This window comes from Lynx canadensis, chromosome A2 (genome assembly GCF_007474595.2).
Source record: "Lynx canadensis isolate LIC74 chromosome A2, mLynCan4.pri.v2, whole genome shotgun sequence".
In the NCBI taxonomy this organism is placed as follows: Eukaryota; Metazoa; Chordata; class Mammalia; order Carnivora; family Felidae; genus Lynx; species Lynx canadensis.
This window is the reverse complement of record NC_044304.2, coordinates 6,381,576-6,397,142: the sequence shown is the minus strand read 5'-3', so window position 1 is coordinate 6,397,142 and position 15,567 is coordinate 6,381,576. Positions and strand designations below refer to the sequence as shown.

Below are 15,567 nucleotides of genomic sequence, written 5' to 3'. Positions count from 1 at the left end.
ATGACATTGGGCTCACCTGGATAATCTCCCCATCGCAGGATCCTTACTTTAATCACATCTGCACAATCCCTTTTGCTATGGAAACTCACATATTCACAGATTCTGAGGGGTAGAACATGGACACCTTTGGGGCACGGGCATTAATCTGTCTGCACACAGGCCTGGGAGGCAAAAATGCCCCGCAGCTCTTTCTTTCCACCTGGCCCAACCAGACTCTTAGTGGTCAAGGTTCCCCTCCCTGCTCATACAGACCCTTTATCGCTTGTATCTTTTGGGTACAGGGAAGGCACACAGACCTCAGGAAGCTGGTTTTATGGAGTGACATTTGATTCCCTAACTCCAGAGAAAAGAGGTATTCATTCCCTTTTTATAAAAAGGAAACATTCCATATACACTGCTTTGAACATTGATTTTTTTTTCCACTTATATTTGTTGGGGGGCACCTGGGTAACACAGTCAGTTGAGTGCCGACTCTTGATTTTGGCTCAGGTATTATGTCACGGTTCATGGGATCGAGCCCCGAGCTCCATGTTGTCAGCACAGAGCCTGCTTGGGGTTCTCTATCTCCCTCTCTCCGCACCAACTCCCTGCCGCCCACCCCCCCCCCGCCAATAAATAAATAAACTTAAAAATTTTGTTTTAAATATTGGAGATAAGAATCTCTATCAATACCTAGAGATCATCTCTTTCTTTTTTGGCTGCATGTTTCTTCATTCTGTGGATATTCCGTAGTTTATTGCACTAATTCCCTATTGATGCTCAGTTGCATTGTTTCCAGTCCTTTGATATTACACGTAAGGCCATTGTGAATAATCACAGCCTGCCTTTTAGTATTTGTGTATCCTTGAGATCGGTTCCTAGGAGTGTGATTGGCAGGGAAAGGGTAAATGATTTTGCATTTTGCATCAAATTGACAATTTTCCTTCCGTAGGAATTGTGCCCCAGTCGCGTATGAAAGTGCCTTTCCAGACATCCTTGCCAATAAAAGATGTGCTCCACCAGGTCTTTGTCGATCTGACAGATTAAAAATGGTGTCATCGTAGCTACAGTCTCCCATCTCTGTGGTTATGAAGAAGATCAATGGTGATTCTGTCAAGGGTGGCGTCCTTGAAATGGTCGTGGTGGAAGCCAGAGTGTCCTGGGTTGAGGAGCCAGTGGGACGTGAGAAAATGAGACAGAGTGAAACACTTTCCCTGGGCTCACGGAGAGAGACTGGTACCAGAATGAAGACTGCCCTTACGATAGATTTATTTCACTACTAAAAACACTGCATGGGGTTTGAATGGTGTGGGAGGGGGTCCGGTGGAGGGGGAGAGCGGGAGGGGAGGGCAGACAAGAGACCGCCCACAGTGTGCAGCCCCTAAGAAGGCAGGTGGAGGAGCACAGATCTGAGCCGCAGAGCCCGGCCTCACCCGGGAGGGGAGACAGCTCCCGGCTTGTAACAGGAGGGAGGGCGGAGGCCGGGGTCACGTGGCCATTCTGGAGGCTTCCGAGGAAGGGAGATTCCTTCTCACAGGGGTTACTGTGAGAAGTAGGAGGCAGGGCAGTCTGCGCAAAGTGAGGGTGCGTGTATCTGTTGCCACCTAACAGGTTGTCCCAAACCTCGGTGACTTAAAACGATGATGATCATGTATCAGATCTCATGGTCTTTGTGGTTCAGGAGTTCAGGACCGCTTCGCTAGAAGGTTCTGGCTCAGGGACTTTCCTGAGTTCCTAGCGGGCTATCAGCCGGGCTGCAGCCATCTGGAGCCTGGACTGGTGCCAAGGGTTCAAGGCCAAGGCGGTTCGCTCCCAGGCGGGCACGTCAGTGGTGCTGCTGGAGGGAGGCCTCGGTTCCTCTCCAAGTCGGTCCCTCCATGGGGCCGCCTGAGTTCCTTGTAACGGGGCTTCCCCCGGAGCAAGCGGGGCGAGAGACCAAGCAACGCTGCAGTGCCTTGGAGCACCCAGCCTGGGAAGTCGCCCCCAAGGCGCTCTTGTGACCCGGGTCAGCCCGACGCGGGCGGGTGTGGACACCAGGAGGCTTGGGTCATGGGGGCCAGTCAGGAAGCTGGTTGCCATGGAGGGCGGAGGGGAGGGTGTGCGAGGGGTAAAGAGATTAGAGGCCTGATGGTGGGGAGCCGCACGGACTTACAGGATGTCCTGCAGGGTCAAGGCTGTTTGCATGTTGGTGACCGTGCTTCCCCAGAGGTGGCGGCATGACAGCGCCACCGCGGGCAGGTCCCCCGGACGCTGCCATGGAGCCGGCAGGTCATTGGAACCGGGCCGGGCGCAGCTCTGCTGGGCAGGGGCGCAGGCAGGGTGTGTGGATGGGGAATGTGTGAGTGAGGGGTGATGAAATCCAGGGGGGAAGCGTGAGATGAGAACAGGACGTGCCTGATGCCTGATGAAGTAGCGGGGGGCGGGGGAGAGTCCTCTGTGTGGTGAAAGAACACGTGTAAGGGGCGCCTGGGTGGCTCAGTCAGTTGAGCGTCTAACTCTCCATTTCGGCTCAGGTCACAACCTCACAGTTGGTGGGATCGAGCCCCGCATTGGGCTCTGCGCTGGGTGTGGATCCTGCTTGGGATTCTCTGTCTCCCTCTGCACCCCCGCCCCCAACTCACACTTGCCCTCTTTCTCTCTCTCTAAAAAAAAAGAAGAAGAAGAAGAAGAAGAAGAACACATGTAGGGAGAGAAAACACGAACAAGGACAACGTTTGGGAGGCTGGATTCAGAGAGACCTTTCTCAGCTATTGTTTTAGGTGGCAGAATAGTGTCAGGTGATGACAGGGTCTAGGGTGGCGCCCCAGGTGGAAGGGGACAAACTGGTAACACCGAGGGTCGTCCTCACGCACTCTGACGTCACCCGTCATCTGAGGGCGGTGGGGCTGGGAGAGGCAAAGACTAGTATTAGCCGTCATCATCTCCAGTAACCAAAGGGTCGGACCTGGGAATGTGTTTGTGACAGCCACCTGCATGAGAAGAATGTGCCCTGAGACTCAGGGAAGCTGGGGATTTAGGTGGGGCGGCGGAGGCGTGTCCCGGTCGAACCGTTAGGACCCAAGAGGACGAGCTCTGGCTTCGCCGGCCCTGGTTCGTCACCTGCTAAGTAAAGACCCAATACTGGGGACCCCACCTGCATGTTGAAGGAGGACACAACGGGCAGGCTAAGATGGGTTGGTCCGCGGAAGCCCGCGGTGGGAGGGAGGCTGTGAAGGCTTCCTGTTGTCCCGTTTCCACCAGGGCCCGGCCTGAGCGCGCTGTGCCGACCAGAGGAGGAGCGTCCGGGTTCTGCCGCTGCCCGTTGTCCGGGGAAATTCCTGTCTGAGTCACAGGATGGCGGCCGTGGTTCTGCCCCCCACTTGTGGTAAGTCGGGGGGCCCTCAGAGTCCAGGCGGTAAAGGCCCCTGCACCACGGAGCGGGAAAGGAGGGGCCGAGCGGTGAGGCCGGAGTGGAGCCAGATGCCCGGGGGTCACCGGTCCCCGATGTGGTTCTTGGGATTTGGGATTTTGGTGGTTTGAGTGTCTGTGGAGATGTCACCTGTGTGGTGAGTATGGGAGAGCCTCTGAACCGTCTCTGATTCTTTCTATAAACTTGGAAAAATAACAGTGGTGTCCCTTGAACTTCAGTTTCTTCATCTGTGAAATGGGACTAATAATCTCTTCCTCCAGGTCAGTGAGACCCTTGGCCCTATTTCCTGGCCCTGGGTCCTGGGTGAGACCGGGCCACTCTTTCAGAGTGTCCTCTGAAAGCTGTGTGTGTGTGTGTGTGTCCACCCACACTGTGTGGGGTGGTCATGGGTGTGGCCGTGCGTGTGCGTGTCGGGGTGTGGTCATGTGCAGGTAGGTGGGGAAGCCCCCAGACTGGTGAGTGCTGGCATACAGAGCCGTCCTGGGCTCTCCTGACTCCTTTCTTCTTCTCCAGCTCAGCCTTCCCTGTACTCAGCCTCTCCTCGGAACGGACGCACGGAGGAGGAAGGGTTGGCTAAGGGCTTCCTGACCGGCTGGTTACCGGTGAGTCACTACTCTTTTTCCCAAGTCATTATTCCTTTGACCAGAAGCTGAATTTGTTCTCTTCCAGTGACCCGGAGCCTCATGGCCAAACCAGGTGTTCAGAGGGCCCCGGGTCTCCGGGCATCTGATGGAGGGTCAGGGGCCCCCCAGGCAATGTCGTGTTTGGCAACGTTTTCTACGTTGCCAAGGTTCCTCCAGGGTCACCGTCTCCATCACGTTCTGCAGAGAGGTTTTTAGGGGAAACTAAGGAAGACCTGACTGTATCCTAAACTCAAGTACTTGGTGACAGCTGTGGGGGAGTCGCTCATTCATTTACCAGGTGTTTCTCTGATCTCTGCCATGTCCCCGGCCTCTACTCAGCCCTGCAGATGGAGGGAGATCAGCTTGCAGGATTTCACAGTCTCACTGGAATAAGAGAATCACCTCTGTGTTAGGGGCACGTTCACCGTGGGAGCGGGCATAAGTAGACAGGGAGGAGCACCGCAGGCTGAGCCCAGAAGCGGTTGAGAGCAGAGCTCAGAACCCTGCCCGCACATCTTGCGCTTTGGGTTCCCGGCCCCTGGTCCCATCGTCCTCTGCCCTTTTCCTGCCCACTTGGCGGGGATGGTCCTTGCCTAAGCCGTGATGTTTGTGACGGTTCAGCACTCGGTGACCTTCGAGGATGTGGCCGTGGAGTTCACCCAGGAGGAGTGGGCCCTGCTGGACCCTTCTCAGAGAACACTGTACAGAGACGTGATGCAGGAGAACTGCAGGAACCTGGCCTCGCTCGGTAAGCCTGACCTCATCCCTGTGTATACTTAGTCCCATAACGAGACTTTGTTTGTCGTAGACTCTGGGTCTAGAGTTCTTTCTCGTCCAGCAAGAGAGCGGGACACAGGATTAAAAAATGCGAGAGAGATGGCTCATGTCCAGGAGAAGCCAAGAGCCCCGATTAAGGGTCCTTGCTCCATTTTTATTAGGATCAGAAGGCTTACAAACATGGCAATGGACGTGCACAAGGAGACCATGAATCTGTGAACATTAACTCATGGGCGTGAGGGAAACGGGGTCTTGAAGATATGCGGGGTTAGGGGTTTGGGTTGATACAAAACAAAGTCCTGGCACCTGGCCGAAGGTTGTTTACAGCAGATGTGAGGCCCCACCTCTGTTTACCTAAACTTGCTGAGGGGGACAAGAAAGACAGAGCATGCTACCTCAGGGTCGCCAAGGCACCTTTCTTTTGCTAATTAGCTCCGCTCTGGGCGACTTGGCCCAGCACTGGTCTAAAGTCCTGTTTTCCTGTTTTTACCCTTCCTTCCAGTGAAAGCAGCTTTCTGCTACAGTACTAACTTGGGGGGCGCTTCCGCCCTGAACATATAATCTTGTTTACCTCATACACCTTTGGTCTATCCTGGAGCCTTTGCCCCGCCCTCTCTATACCTATTTACCTAATCTTGTTTACCCAAACTTGGGTGTGAACATCCTATGGCTTTCTAATTCTTTCTGCCTTATTAACCCATCGGTGCAAGCCCAGGGAATTCCTAAGCTTATTCCCCACAATATTCCCCACATTATTGTCCTTTTTTTTTTTTTTTAAATTGAGGTGACATTCACATAACATAAAAGTCACTGTTTTAATTATTAAAAATTTCCTTTAATGTTTGTTTATTTTTGAGAGAGAGAGGGAGAGACAGAGTGTGAGTGGGGGAGGGGCAGAGAGAGAGACACACACACAGAATCAGGCTCTGTGTCAGGCCCCAGGTTCTGAGCTGTCAGCACAGAGCCCAATGCGGGGCTGGAACTCACAGAACTGTGAGATTGTGACCTGAGCCAAGGACACTCAACCTACTGAGCTACCCAGGCGCCCCTGTTTTAGCTATTTTTTTTTAAGTGTTTATTTTACAGAGATTGAGAGACAGAACACAAGCAGGGGAGGGGCAGAGAGAAAGGGAGACACAGAATCCGAAGCAGGCTCCAGGCTCCGAGCTGTTCAGCACAGAGCCCGACGCGGGGCTCGAACTCACAAACTGTGAGATCATGACCTGAGCCGAAGTCGGATGCTTAACCGACTGAGCCACCCAGGAGCCCCTGTTTTAGCTGTTTTTAAGAGCACGATTCAGTAACTTTTGACATAGTAGTATTGTTGTGCAACCATCAATGCTCTCTAATGTCAGAACATTGTCATCACCCCTCACCCCCTCTCCGGGAACTGGCCAGGACCCGTTACCTTCCCCACAGCCCCCTGCTGCCAACCACCCATTTGCCTTCCATTTCTCTGGGTTTGCCTGCTCAGAACATTTCCTGCCACCGGCATTGTGATCTCTTTGGTCTGGCTCCTTTCAGGCAGCGTAATTAATGTTCGAAGGTCTAGCAGTGTTGCACCATTTTGTGGATTGGCCACGTCTTTAAAATTCACTCATGGGTTGATACACATTTGGGTGGTTTCCATTTACTGGCTGTTACAAACCTTGCTGCTGAGAATATTGGTGCACGGTTTGTGCAAACATGTGCTTTCGGCTTTCTTGGGTATGTGTCGGAGCGGAATGCTGGGTCATATATCAGTAGGTTTAGCTTTTTGAGGAACTGCTGAACTGTCTTCCCCAGGAGCTGCGCCAAGGTGGGAGGGTTCCAATTTCCCATCTGCCCCAACGTTTGTGCCTCTGATGGTAGCCGTCTTCACGGTTATGAGGCAGTATTTCTTTTCATTGTCGCCCTGATTTGTGTTTCCCTCATGACTGATGACATTGAGCACTTTTTCATGTGTCGGCTGTTCTGGATCTTCTGTGGAGAACGTCTGTTCAAGTCCTTGGCCCGGTTTGGAATTCGGTTGCTTGTCTTTGTTCTTGGATTATACACATTCATTATATGTCGTGAATACTGGTCCCTTGTCCAGAATATGATTCGGAAATAATTTCTCCCAGTTGGTGGCGTATTTTCATTTTCTTGATAGTGTCCTTTGACACACAACAGTTTTAATTTTTTTTAAGTTTGTGTTTGAATTCCAGTTAGTTAACATACAGTGTAATATTAGTTTCAGGTGTACAATGTATTGATTCAACACTTCCATACCACACCCGGTACTCATCATGACAAGTGTGCCTCTTAATCGCCATCCAAACCGCCCTCCCCCCCACAACACACGTGCTCACCTCCCTTCTGGTAACCATGAGTTTGTTCTCTGTGGTTAAGAGTCTGTTTCTTGGTTTTCCCCTCTTTCTCTCCTTCTCTCTTTTTTCCCTTTTGCTCATTTGTTTTGTTTCTTAAATTCCACGTGTGAGTAAAATCATGTTTTTCCAAAGAAGACATCCAGATGGCCAACAGACCCACGAAAAGATGCTCAACGTCACTCACCATCAGGGAAATACAAGTCAGAACCATGATGAAACACCACCTCACACCTGTCAGAATGGCTGAAACCAATGACACAAGAAACGACAGGTGTTGGAGAGGATGTGGAGAAAGGGGACTCTCGTGCGCTGATGGTGGGAAGGCAAAGTGGCGCAGCCCCCCTGGAAAACAGTTCGGAGGTTCCTTAAAAATAGAACTACCCCATAATCCAGCAATTGCTCTACTAAGCATTTACCCAGAGGATACAAAAATACTGATTTCGAAGGAGCACACACCCCAACGTTTATAGCAGCACTATCTACAATTGCCGCCTTATGGAAACAGCCCAAATGTCCAGGGACAGATGAATGGATGAAAAAGACGTGGTGTGTGTGTGTGTGTGTGTAGACACACAATGGAATATTACTCAGCCATAAAGAATGAAATCTTGCCACTTGTAATGAAGTGGATGGAGCTAGAGAGTATTATGCTAAGTGAAGTAAGTCAGAGAGAGTTTTAATTTTTATGAAGTCCAATTTATCTTTTTTTTTCTTTTTTTGCTTGTCCTTTGCTATCATACCTCAAAAATTCTTGCCAAATCCACCAAGGCTATGAACATTTACCCCTGTGTTTTCTTCTAGGAATTTTCTAGTTCTCTTCAATTAGGTCTTTGGTCCTTTTGGAGATAATTTTTTATGTGGTTTCGTTCTTTTTTCTCTCTTTATTACCCAGTTGCCCATCATTGCTGTAGAAGACTGTTCTTTCCCCTAGTGAGTTGTTTTGCTGCCTTGTCCAAAGTTGTGTGACCACAGACTTTACGAGATTACACTCACTCAGTTCTCGTCCATTGATCTCTGCATCTCTCCTTGTGCAAGTACTGTAGTGCGTTCTTTACTATTGCTTTGAAGTAAGCTTTGATGTCAGGAGGTGTGAGAATTCCTAATTCGTTCTTTCTCAAGACTGTTCTGTCTATTCAGGATCCCTTGCAAATCCATGTGAGTTTAAGGATCAGTTTGTCCATTTCTGCAAATAAAAGCTGTTGGAATTGTGGTAACAATTGCACTGAATCTGTCGACCGCTTTGGTTGTATGGAAGCGATGAACCACGGGAATCTACCCCCAAAACCAAGAGCACACCTTACATACTGTATGTTAGCCAACTTGACATTAAATTATATTTAAAAAAATTTATAATTCTGTTGTAATTGATCTGTAATTGTTACATCTTCTAGATAATTTGACCTTTTAATCACTACATAAGATCATTCTTTGTGTCTTGTAGCAGTTTTTGTCTTAAAGTCTATTTTGCCTGAAATTAACATAGCTACATTCTCTTTTGGCGGCTGTTTGCATGGAATCTATTTTTCCATCTATTGACTTTCAACCCCTTAGTGTGTTTTTTTTGTTTGTTTGTTTGTTTTTGCTTACCTCTTTTTTTTTTTGTATATTAAGTATAATTTATTGTCAAATTGGTTTCCATACAACATCCAGTGCTCATGCCAACAGGTGCCCTTCTCAATGCCCATCACCCACTTTCCCCTCTCCCTCACCCCCCCCATCAACCCTCAGTTTGTTCTCAGTATTTAAGAGTCTCTTATGGTTTTCCTCCCTCCCTCTCTTTTTTCCCCTTCCCCTCCCCCGTGGTTTTCTGTTAACTTTCTGAGGATCCACATATGAGTGAAAACATACAGAATCTGTCTTTATCTGCCTGACTTATTTCACTTAGCATTAATACCCTCCAGTTACATCCATGTTGCTGCAAATGGCCAGATTTCATTCTTTCTCGTTGCCAAGTAGTATTCCATTTATGTATAAACCACATCTTCTTTATCCATTCGTCAGTTGATGGACATTTAGGCTCTTTCCATAATTTGGCTGTTGTTGAAAGTGCTGCTATAAACATGTAGTACGTGTGCCCCTATGCATCAGCACTCCTGTGCCTCTTGGGTCAATTCCTAGCAGTGCTATTGCTGGGTCATAGGGTAGTTGTATTTTTAATTTTTTGAGGAAACTTCACACTGTTTTCTAGAGCGGCTGCACCAGTTTGCATTCCCGCCAGCAGTGCAAGAGGGTTCCCGTTTCTCCACATCCTCTCCAGCATCTATAGTCCCTTGATTTATTCATTTTAGCCACTCTGACCGGCATGAGGTGATATCTCAGTGTGGTTTTGATTTGTATTTCCCTGATGAGGAATGACGTTGAGCATTTTTTCATGTGCCTATTGGCCATCTGGATAGTCTTCTTTAGAAATGTCTATTCATGTCTTCTGCCCATTTCTTCACTGGATTATTGGGTTTTGGGTGTGGAGTTTGGTGAGTTCTTTATAGATTTTGGATACTAGCCCTTTGTTCGATATGTCATTTGCAAATATCTTTTCCCATTCTGTTGGTTGCCTTTTAGTTTTGTTGATTGTTTCCTTTGCGGTGCAGGAGCTTTTCATCTTCATGAGGTCCCAATAGTTCATGTTTGCTTTTAATTCCCTTGCCTTTGGACATGCGTCAAGTAAGAAATTGCTATGGCTGAGGTCAACGAGGTTTTTTCCTGCTTTCTCCTCTAGGGTTTTGATGGTTTCCTGTCTCCCATTCAGGTCCTGCATCCATTTTGCATATATTTTTGTGAATGGTGTGAGAAAGTGGTCTAGTTTCATTCTTCTGCATATTGCTGTCCAGTTCTCCCAGCACCATTTGATAAAGAGGCTGTCTTTTTTCCATTGGATATTCTTTCCTGCTTTGTCAAAGATTAGTTGGCCATACTTTTGTGGGTCCAGTTCTGGGGTTTCTATTCTATTCCATTGGTCTATGTGTCTGTTTTTGTGCCAATACCACACTGTCCTGATGATTACAGCTTTGTAGTAGAGGCTAAAGTCTGAGATTGTGATGCCTCCTGCTTTGGTTTTCTTCTTCAATATTACTTTGGCTACTCAGGGGCTTTTGTAGTTCCATACAGGTTTTAGGATTGCTTGTTCTAGCTTCGAGAAGAATGCTGGTGCAATTTTGATTGGGATTGCATTGAACGTGTAGATTGCTTTGGGTAGTATTGACATTTTAACAATACTTATTCTTCCAATCCATGAGCACGGAATGTTTTTCCATTTCTTGGTATCATCTTCAATTTTCTTCATAAGCTTTCTATAGTTTTCAGCATACAGATCTTTTACATCTTTGGTTAGGTTTATTCCTAGGTATTTTATGGTCCTTGGTACAATTGTGAATGGGATCAGTTTCTTTATTTGTCTTTCTGTTGCTTCATCATTGCTGTATAAAAATGCAACCAATTTCTGTACATTAATTTTGTACCATGTGACTTTGCTGAATTCATGTATCAGTTCTAGCAGACTTTTGGTGGAGTCAGGTTTTCCATGTATAATACGTCACCTGCAAAAAGTGAAAACTTGACTTCATCTTTGCCAGTTTTGATGCCTTGATTTCCATTTGTTGTCTGATTGCTGATGCTAGAACTTCCAACACTATGTTTAAACAACAGTGGTGAGAGTGGACATCCCTGTCGTGTTCCTGATCTCAGGGGGAAATCTCTCAGTTTTTCCCCATTGAAGATGATATTAGCTGTGGGCTTTTCATAAGTGGCTTTTGTGATATTTAAGTATGTTCCTTCTATCCCGACTTTCTCAAGGGTTTTTATTAAGAAAGGATGCTTTTTCTGCATCGATTGAGAGGATCACATGGTTCTTTTCTTTTATTAATCTGATGTATCACATTGATTGATTTGCGAATGTTGAACTAGCCCTGCAGCCCAGGAATGAATCCCAGTTGATTGTGGTGAATAATTCTTTTTATATGCTGTTGAATTCGATTTGCTAGTATCTTGTCGAGAAGTTTTGCATCCATATTCATCAGGGATATTGGCCTCTAGTTCTTTTTTTTTTTTTTTTTTTTTTTTTTTTTTTTTTTTTTTTTTTGCTGGGTCTCTGGTTTGAAATCAAAGTAATGCTGGCTTCATAGAATGAGTCTGGAAGTTTTTCTTTCCTATTTTTTGGAACAGCTTGAGAAGGATAGGTATTATCTCTGCTTTAAATATCTGGTAGAACTCCCCAGGGAAGCCATCTGGTCCTGGACTCTCATTTGGTGGGAGATTTTTGATAACTGATTCAATTCCTTCGCTGGGTATGGGTCTATTCAAGTTTTCTATTTCTTCCTGTTTGAGTTTTGGGAGTGTGTGGGTGCTTAGGAATTTGTCCATTTCTTCCAGGTTGTCCGGTTTGTTGGCATATAATTTTTCATAGTATTCCCTGATAATTGCTTGTATTTCTGAGGGATTGGTTGTAATCATTCCATTTTCATTTGTGATTTTATCTATTTGGGTCCTCTCTCTTTTCTTTTTGAGCAGCCTGGCTTGAGGTTTATCAATTTTGTTTATTTTTTTAAAAAACCAACTCTTGGTTTCATTGATCTGCTCTACTGCTTTTTTGGATTCTATATTGTTTATTTCTGCTCTGCTCTTTATTATTTCTCTTCTTCTGCTGGGTTTGGGGTGTCTTTGCTGGTCTGCTTCTGGTTCCTTTAGGTGTGCTGTTAGATTTTGTATTTGGGATTTTTCTTGTTTCTGGAGATAGGCCTGGATTGCAATGTATTTTCCTCTCAGGACTGCCTTTGCTGCATCCCAAAGCGTTTGGATTGTTGTATTTTCATTTTCATTTGTTTCCATATATTTTTGAATTTCTTCTCTAATTGCCTGGTTGACCCATTCATTATTTAGTAGGATGTTCTTTAACCTCTATGCCTTTGGAGGTTTTTCAGACTTTTTCCTGTGGTTGATTTCAAGTTTCATAGCATTGTGATCTGCAAGTGTGCATGGTATGATCTCAATTTTATATACTTATCAAGGACTGTTCTGTGACCTAAGTATGTGATCTGTCTTGGAGAATGTTCCATGTGCACTCAAGAGGAGAGTGTATTCTGTTGCTTTGGGATGCAGAGTTCTAAATATATCTGTCAAGTCCATATGATCCAATGTTTCACTCAGGGCTCTTGTTTCTTTATTGATCCTGTGTCTAGCTGATCTATCCATTGTTGTAAGTGGAGTATTAAAGTCCCCTGCAATTACCACATTCTTATCAATAAGGTTCCTTATGTTTGTGATTGTTTTATATATTTGGGGGCTCCCATATTTGGCGTATAAACACATGTAATTGTTAGCTCTTTCTGATGGATAGACCCTGTAATTATTATATAATGCCCTTCTTCATCTCTTGTTACCGCCTTTAATTTAAAGTCTAGTTTGTCTAAGTATGGCTACTCCAGCTTTCTTTTGACTTCCAGTAGCATGGTAGATAGTTCTCCATCCCCTCACTTTCAATCTGAAGGTGTCCTCAGGTCTAAAATGAGTCTCTTGTAGACCACAAATTGATGGGTCTTGTTTTTTATCCATTGTGATACCCTATGACTTTTGGTTGGAGCATTTAGTCCATTTACATTCAGTGTTATTATAGAAAGATATGGGTTTAGAGTCATTGTGATGTCTGTAGGTTTCATGCTTGTAGTGGTGTCTCTGGTACTTTGTGGTCCTTGCAACATTTCACTCACGGAGTCCCCATGAGGATCTCTTGTAGGGCTGGTTTAGTGGTGATGAAGTCTTTCAGTTTTTGTTTGTTTGGGAAAACCTGTATCTCTCCTATTCTGAATGACAGGCTTGCTGGGTAAAGGATTCTTGGCTGCTTATTTTTTCTGTTCATCACATTGAAGATGTCCTGCCATTCCTTTCTGGCCTGCCAAGTTTCAGTAGAGAGGTCTGCCACTACCCTTATGTGTCTGTCTACCTTTGTATGTTAGGACCCGTTTATCCCTTGCTGCTTTCAGAATTCTCTCTTTATCCTTGTATTTTGCCAGTCTCACTATGGTATGTCGTGCAGATGATCGATTCAAGTTACGTCTGAAGGGAGTTCCTTGTGTCTCTTGGATTTTAATGCCTTTTTCCTTCCCCAGGTCAGGGAAGTTCTCAGCTATGATTTGTTCAAGTACTCCTTCAGCCCCTTTCTCTCTCTTCTTCTTCTGGAATTCCTATGATACGGATATTGTTCCGTTTGATTGCATCACTTAATTCCCTAATTCTCCCCTCATACTCATGGATTTTTTTTATCTTTTTCCCAACTTCCTCTTTTTCCATAATTTTATCTTCTAATTCACCTGTTCTCCCCTCTGCCTCTTGAATCTGTGCTTTGGCTGCCTTCATTTTATTTTGCACCTCACAACATTTTTTGTTCCTCATGACTATTTCTTAGTCCCTTGATCTCTCTAGCAATAGATTCTCTGCTGTCCTCTATGCTTTTTTCAAGCCTAGCAATTAGTTTTATGACTATTCTCAACTCTTGCTCAGTTATATTGCTTAAGTTGGTTTTGATCAATTTGTTAGCTGTCACTCCTTCCTGGAATTTCTTTTGTGGAGAATTCTTCCGTTTCATCATTTTGGCTAGTTTTCTATCCCTTATGAGTTTTAAAAGCTTGCTGTGTGCTCTGTACCTGCAAGCACCGCTATATTAAAGGGAGGGTGGTGGGGGTCATACACTGTCCAGGCCTGGCCCTTCAGGAGGTGTTTTTTGAAGAGTGTTACTTGCTCTCTGTTGTGACTTTGGTTATTTTATTTCCCTACCCGTAGTGATGTTTTGGACCTTCCACCAGGTGTGCTTTGATTTGTTCCTTGGAGTAGCCCTGGAAAGGAAAACAGGAGACAAAAACATGCAAACACACAAATAAAACAAACCAAAAGAAAAAACCCAAAACACCGACTACAAGTAAAGAACAGGTTGGAGGCGGTGCTGACGGAAGAGCAGATACGAAGAGAAATGACAGGAGCGGAGGAGAAAGAAAAAATAAACATTGACCAGGCAGAGAGACTAAAAGGCTTAATCCATAGAGAAAGGAAAATAAAGAAGGAGGCGGGGAAAATGAAACCAAGATAAAGTTACCCAGAGAAACTATAACTGCTCGATTATTCCAGAGAGAGAGAAAGGAGTGTAAAGAAGGAGAAGAAGGAGGTGTAGAACATGTATCAAGATAATGGATTAAATATGTCTGTTTAGACAGACCAATAACCAGAGTAACCAGCCTAGGGGAGGAAAGAGATAAGGAGCAGAAGTGGGAGGGAGAATATATCTCTCTCTCCAGAATTGACCTAGAGTTAATCCAGGCAATGCTGCATCACTTGTGGGGAGTCGCTGTCCACAGGGTCTGTGCCCCTCAGTGGATACGCAGTTACCCAGTGCAAAGGGGCGTGGCTTGGCATAATCTGGACCCACCTCCACTTTGGGCCCCGGGAGTGATCCCTGAAGCCCCGCCTTGGTGCTGGGGGGCGGCAATGGTGATCCCCCAGTCTCTTCTCCACAGACCCCGACCGGTGGACTCAGTTTGAGTCTTCCTCACTGTGTCACGGGTGCAGACGGGGCGGTCCTTCTCGCTCCACCAACTCCCCTGACCCTGCGCTTGGCTAAGATTCGCAGTCCCGTTCCCATGCGCTCTGGCACTGGGAAAGTGCCTCTCAGTGCAGCCCAATAGGTGGTCCCGGCTGGCTTTGTCTGTGCCACCGCACTTCAAGGAGGACCTCCTGTCTCCTACTGCAGACTGCGTCGCTGACCTCGCCACTGAGCCCCGGGGGTGGCGGACACAGGCAGGCTTTGTTCTGTCCCACCGCACTCTGGGGAAGTGGCCGCTCTCTCCCACTGCGGACTGCGCCCCTGACCTACCACCGAACCCAGGGCTGGCTCCCCTCCTCCCCAGGTGCGTGAACAGGGAGCCGGCCCCAGTCCGAAGAAAGTCCTGCCGTTAGAGATGGGATCCCTCTGAGTCCCCGTACGAGGTCATTTTCCTGTGCAGATACAGTCCTACGCTTCCCTAGCCGTTCTCTTCCCTTTGTCTCTCCGCAGAAGGGGATCCCTCCCCTCCGTGCCTACCCACCCTGTTCTATCTCCCCCAGTTCACAATCACCCACCTATCCTTTCTCAAGTTGTCTCATTTTCTTCCTGGTAGATTCAGTCTCTTTTCCTCCCAGACTCTTGGGGTTCAGAGTCCTTTGGCTTCAGCACTTCTTTGAGAGAGGCGGGAAGTAAGGATCCCCCTACTTCTCTGCCATGTTGACCCCCCCCCCCACCTCCCTCTTAGTGTGTTTAGATGTAAGTTGAGTCTCTTACGGAGAGCATATAATTGGATATTCTTTATCTGTTCTGCCCAAATCTGCCTTTTAGTTGGACAGATTAATCCATTAACATTTAAGGTTATTATTGATAAAGACCTACTTATGCCATTTTGTTATTTTATACATGTTT

The 15,567-nt window shown here is 46.6% G+C and overlaps 1 protein-coding gene across 4 annotated transcripts in view; it reads left to right on the top strand.

Annotated features, from left to right (window-relative positions):
- LOC115503304 (zinc finger protein 558) overlaps positions 1–15,567 on the top strand; it is a 28,553-nt gene that overhangs the window by 4,186 nt on the left and 8,800 nt on the right. For 3 of the 4 annotated variants that reach the window (XM_030299432.1, XM_030299437.1, XM_030299445.1), the window contains exons 2-4: positions 3,220–3,343; positions 3,902–3,990; positions 4,633–4,759. In XM_030299432.1, coding sequence (XP_030155292.1) covers positions 3,313–3,343; positions 3,902–3,990; positions 4,633–4,759 — 247 coding nt within the window. In that variant the 5' untranslated portion in view covers positions 3,220–3,312. Of the gene's footprint in view, positions 1–2,579; positions 3,991–4,350; positions 4,760–15,567 lie in introns of those variants that run through there. The other variant, XM_030299454.1, reaches the window with a different exon arrangement.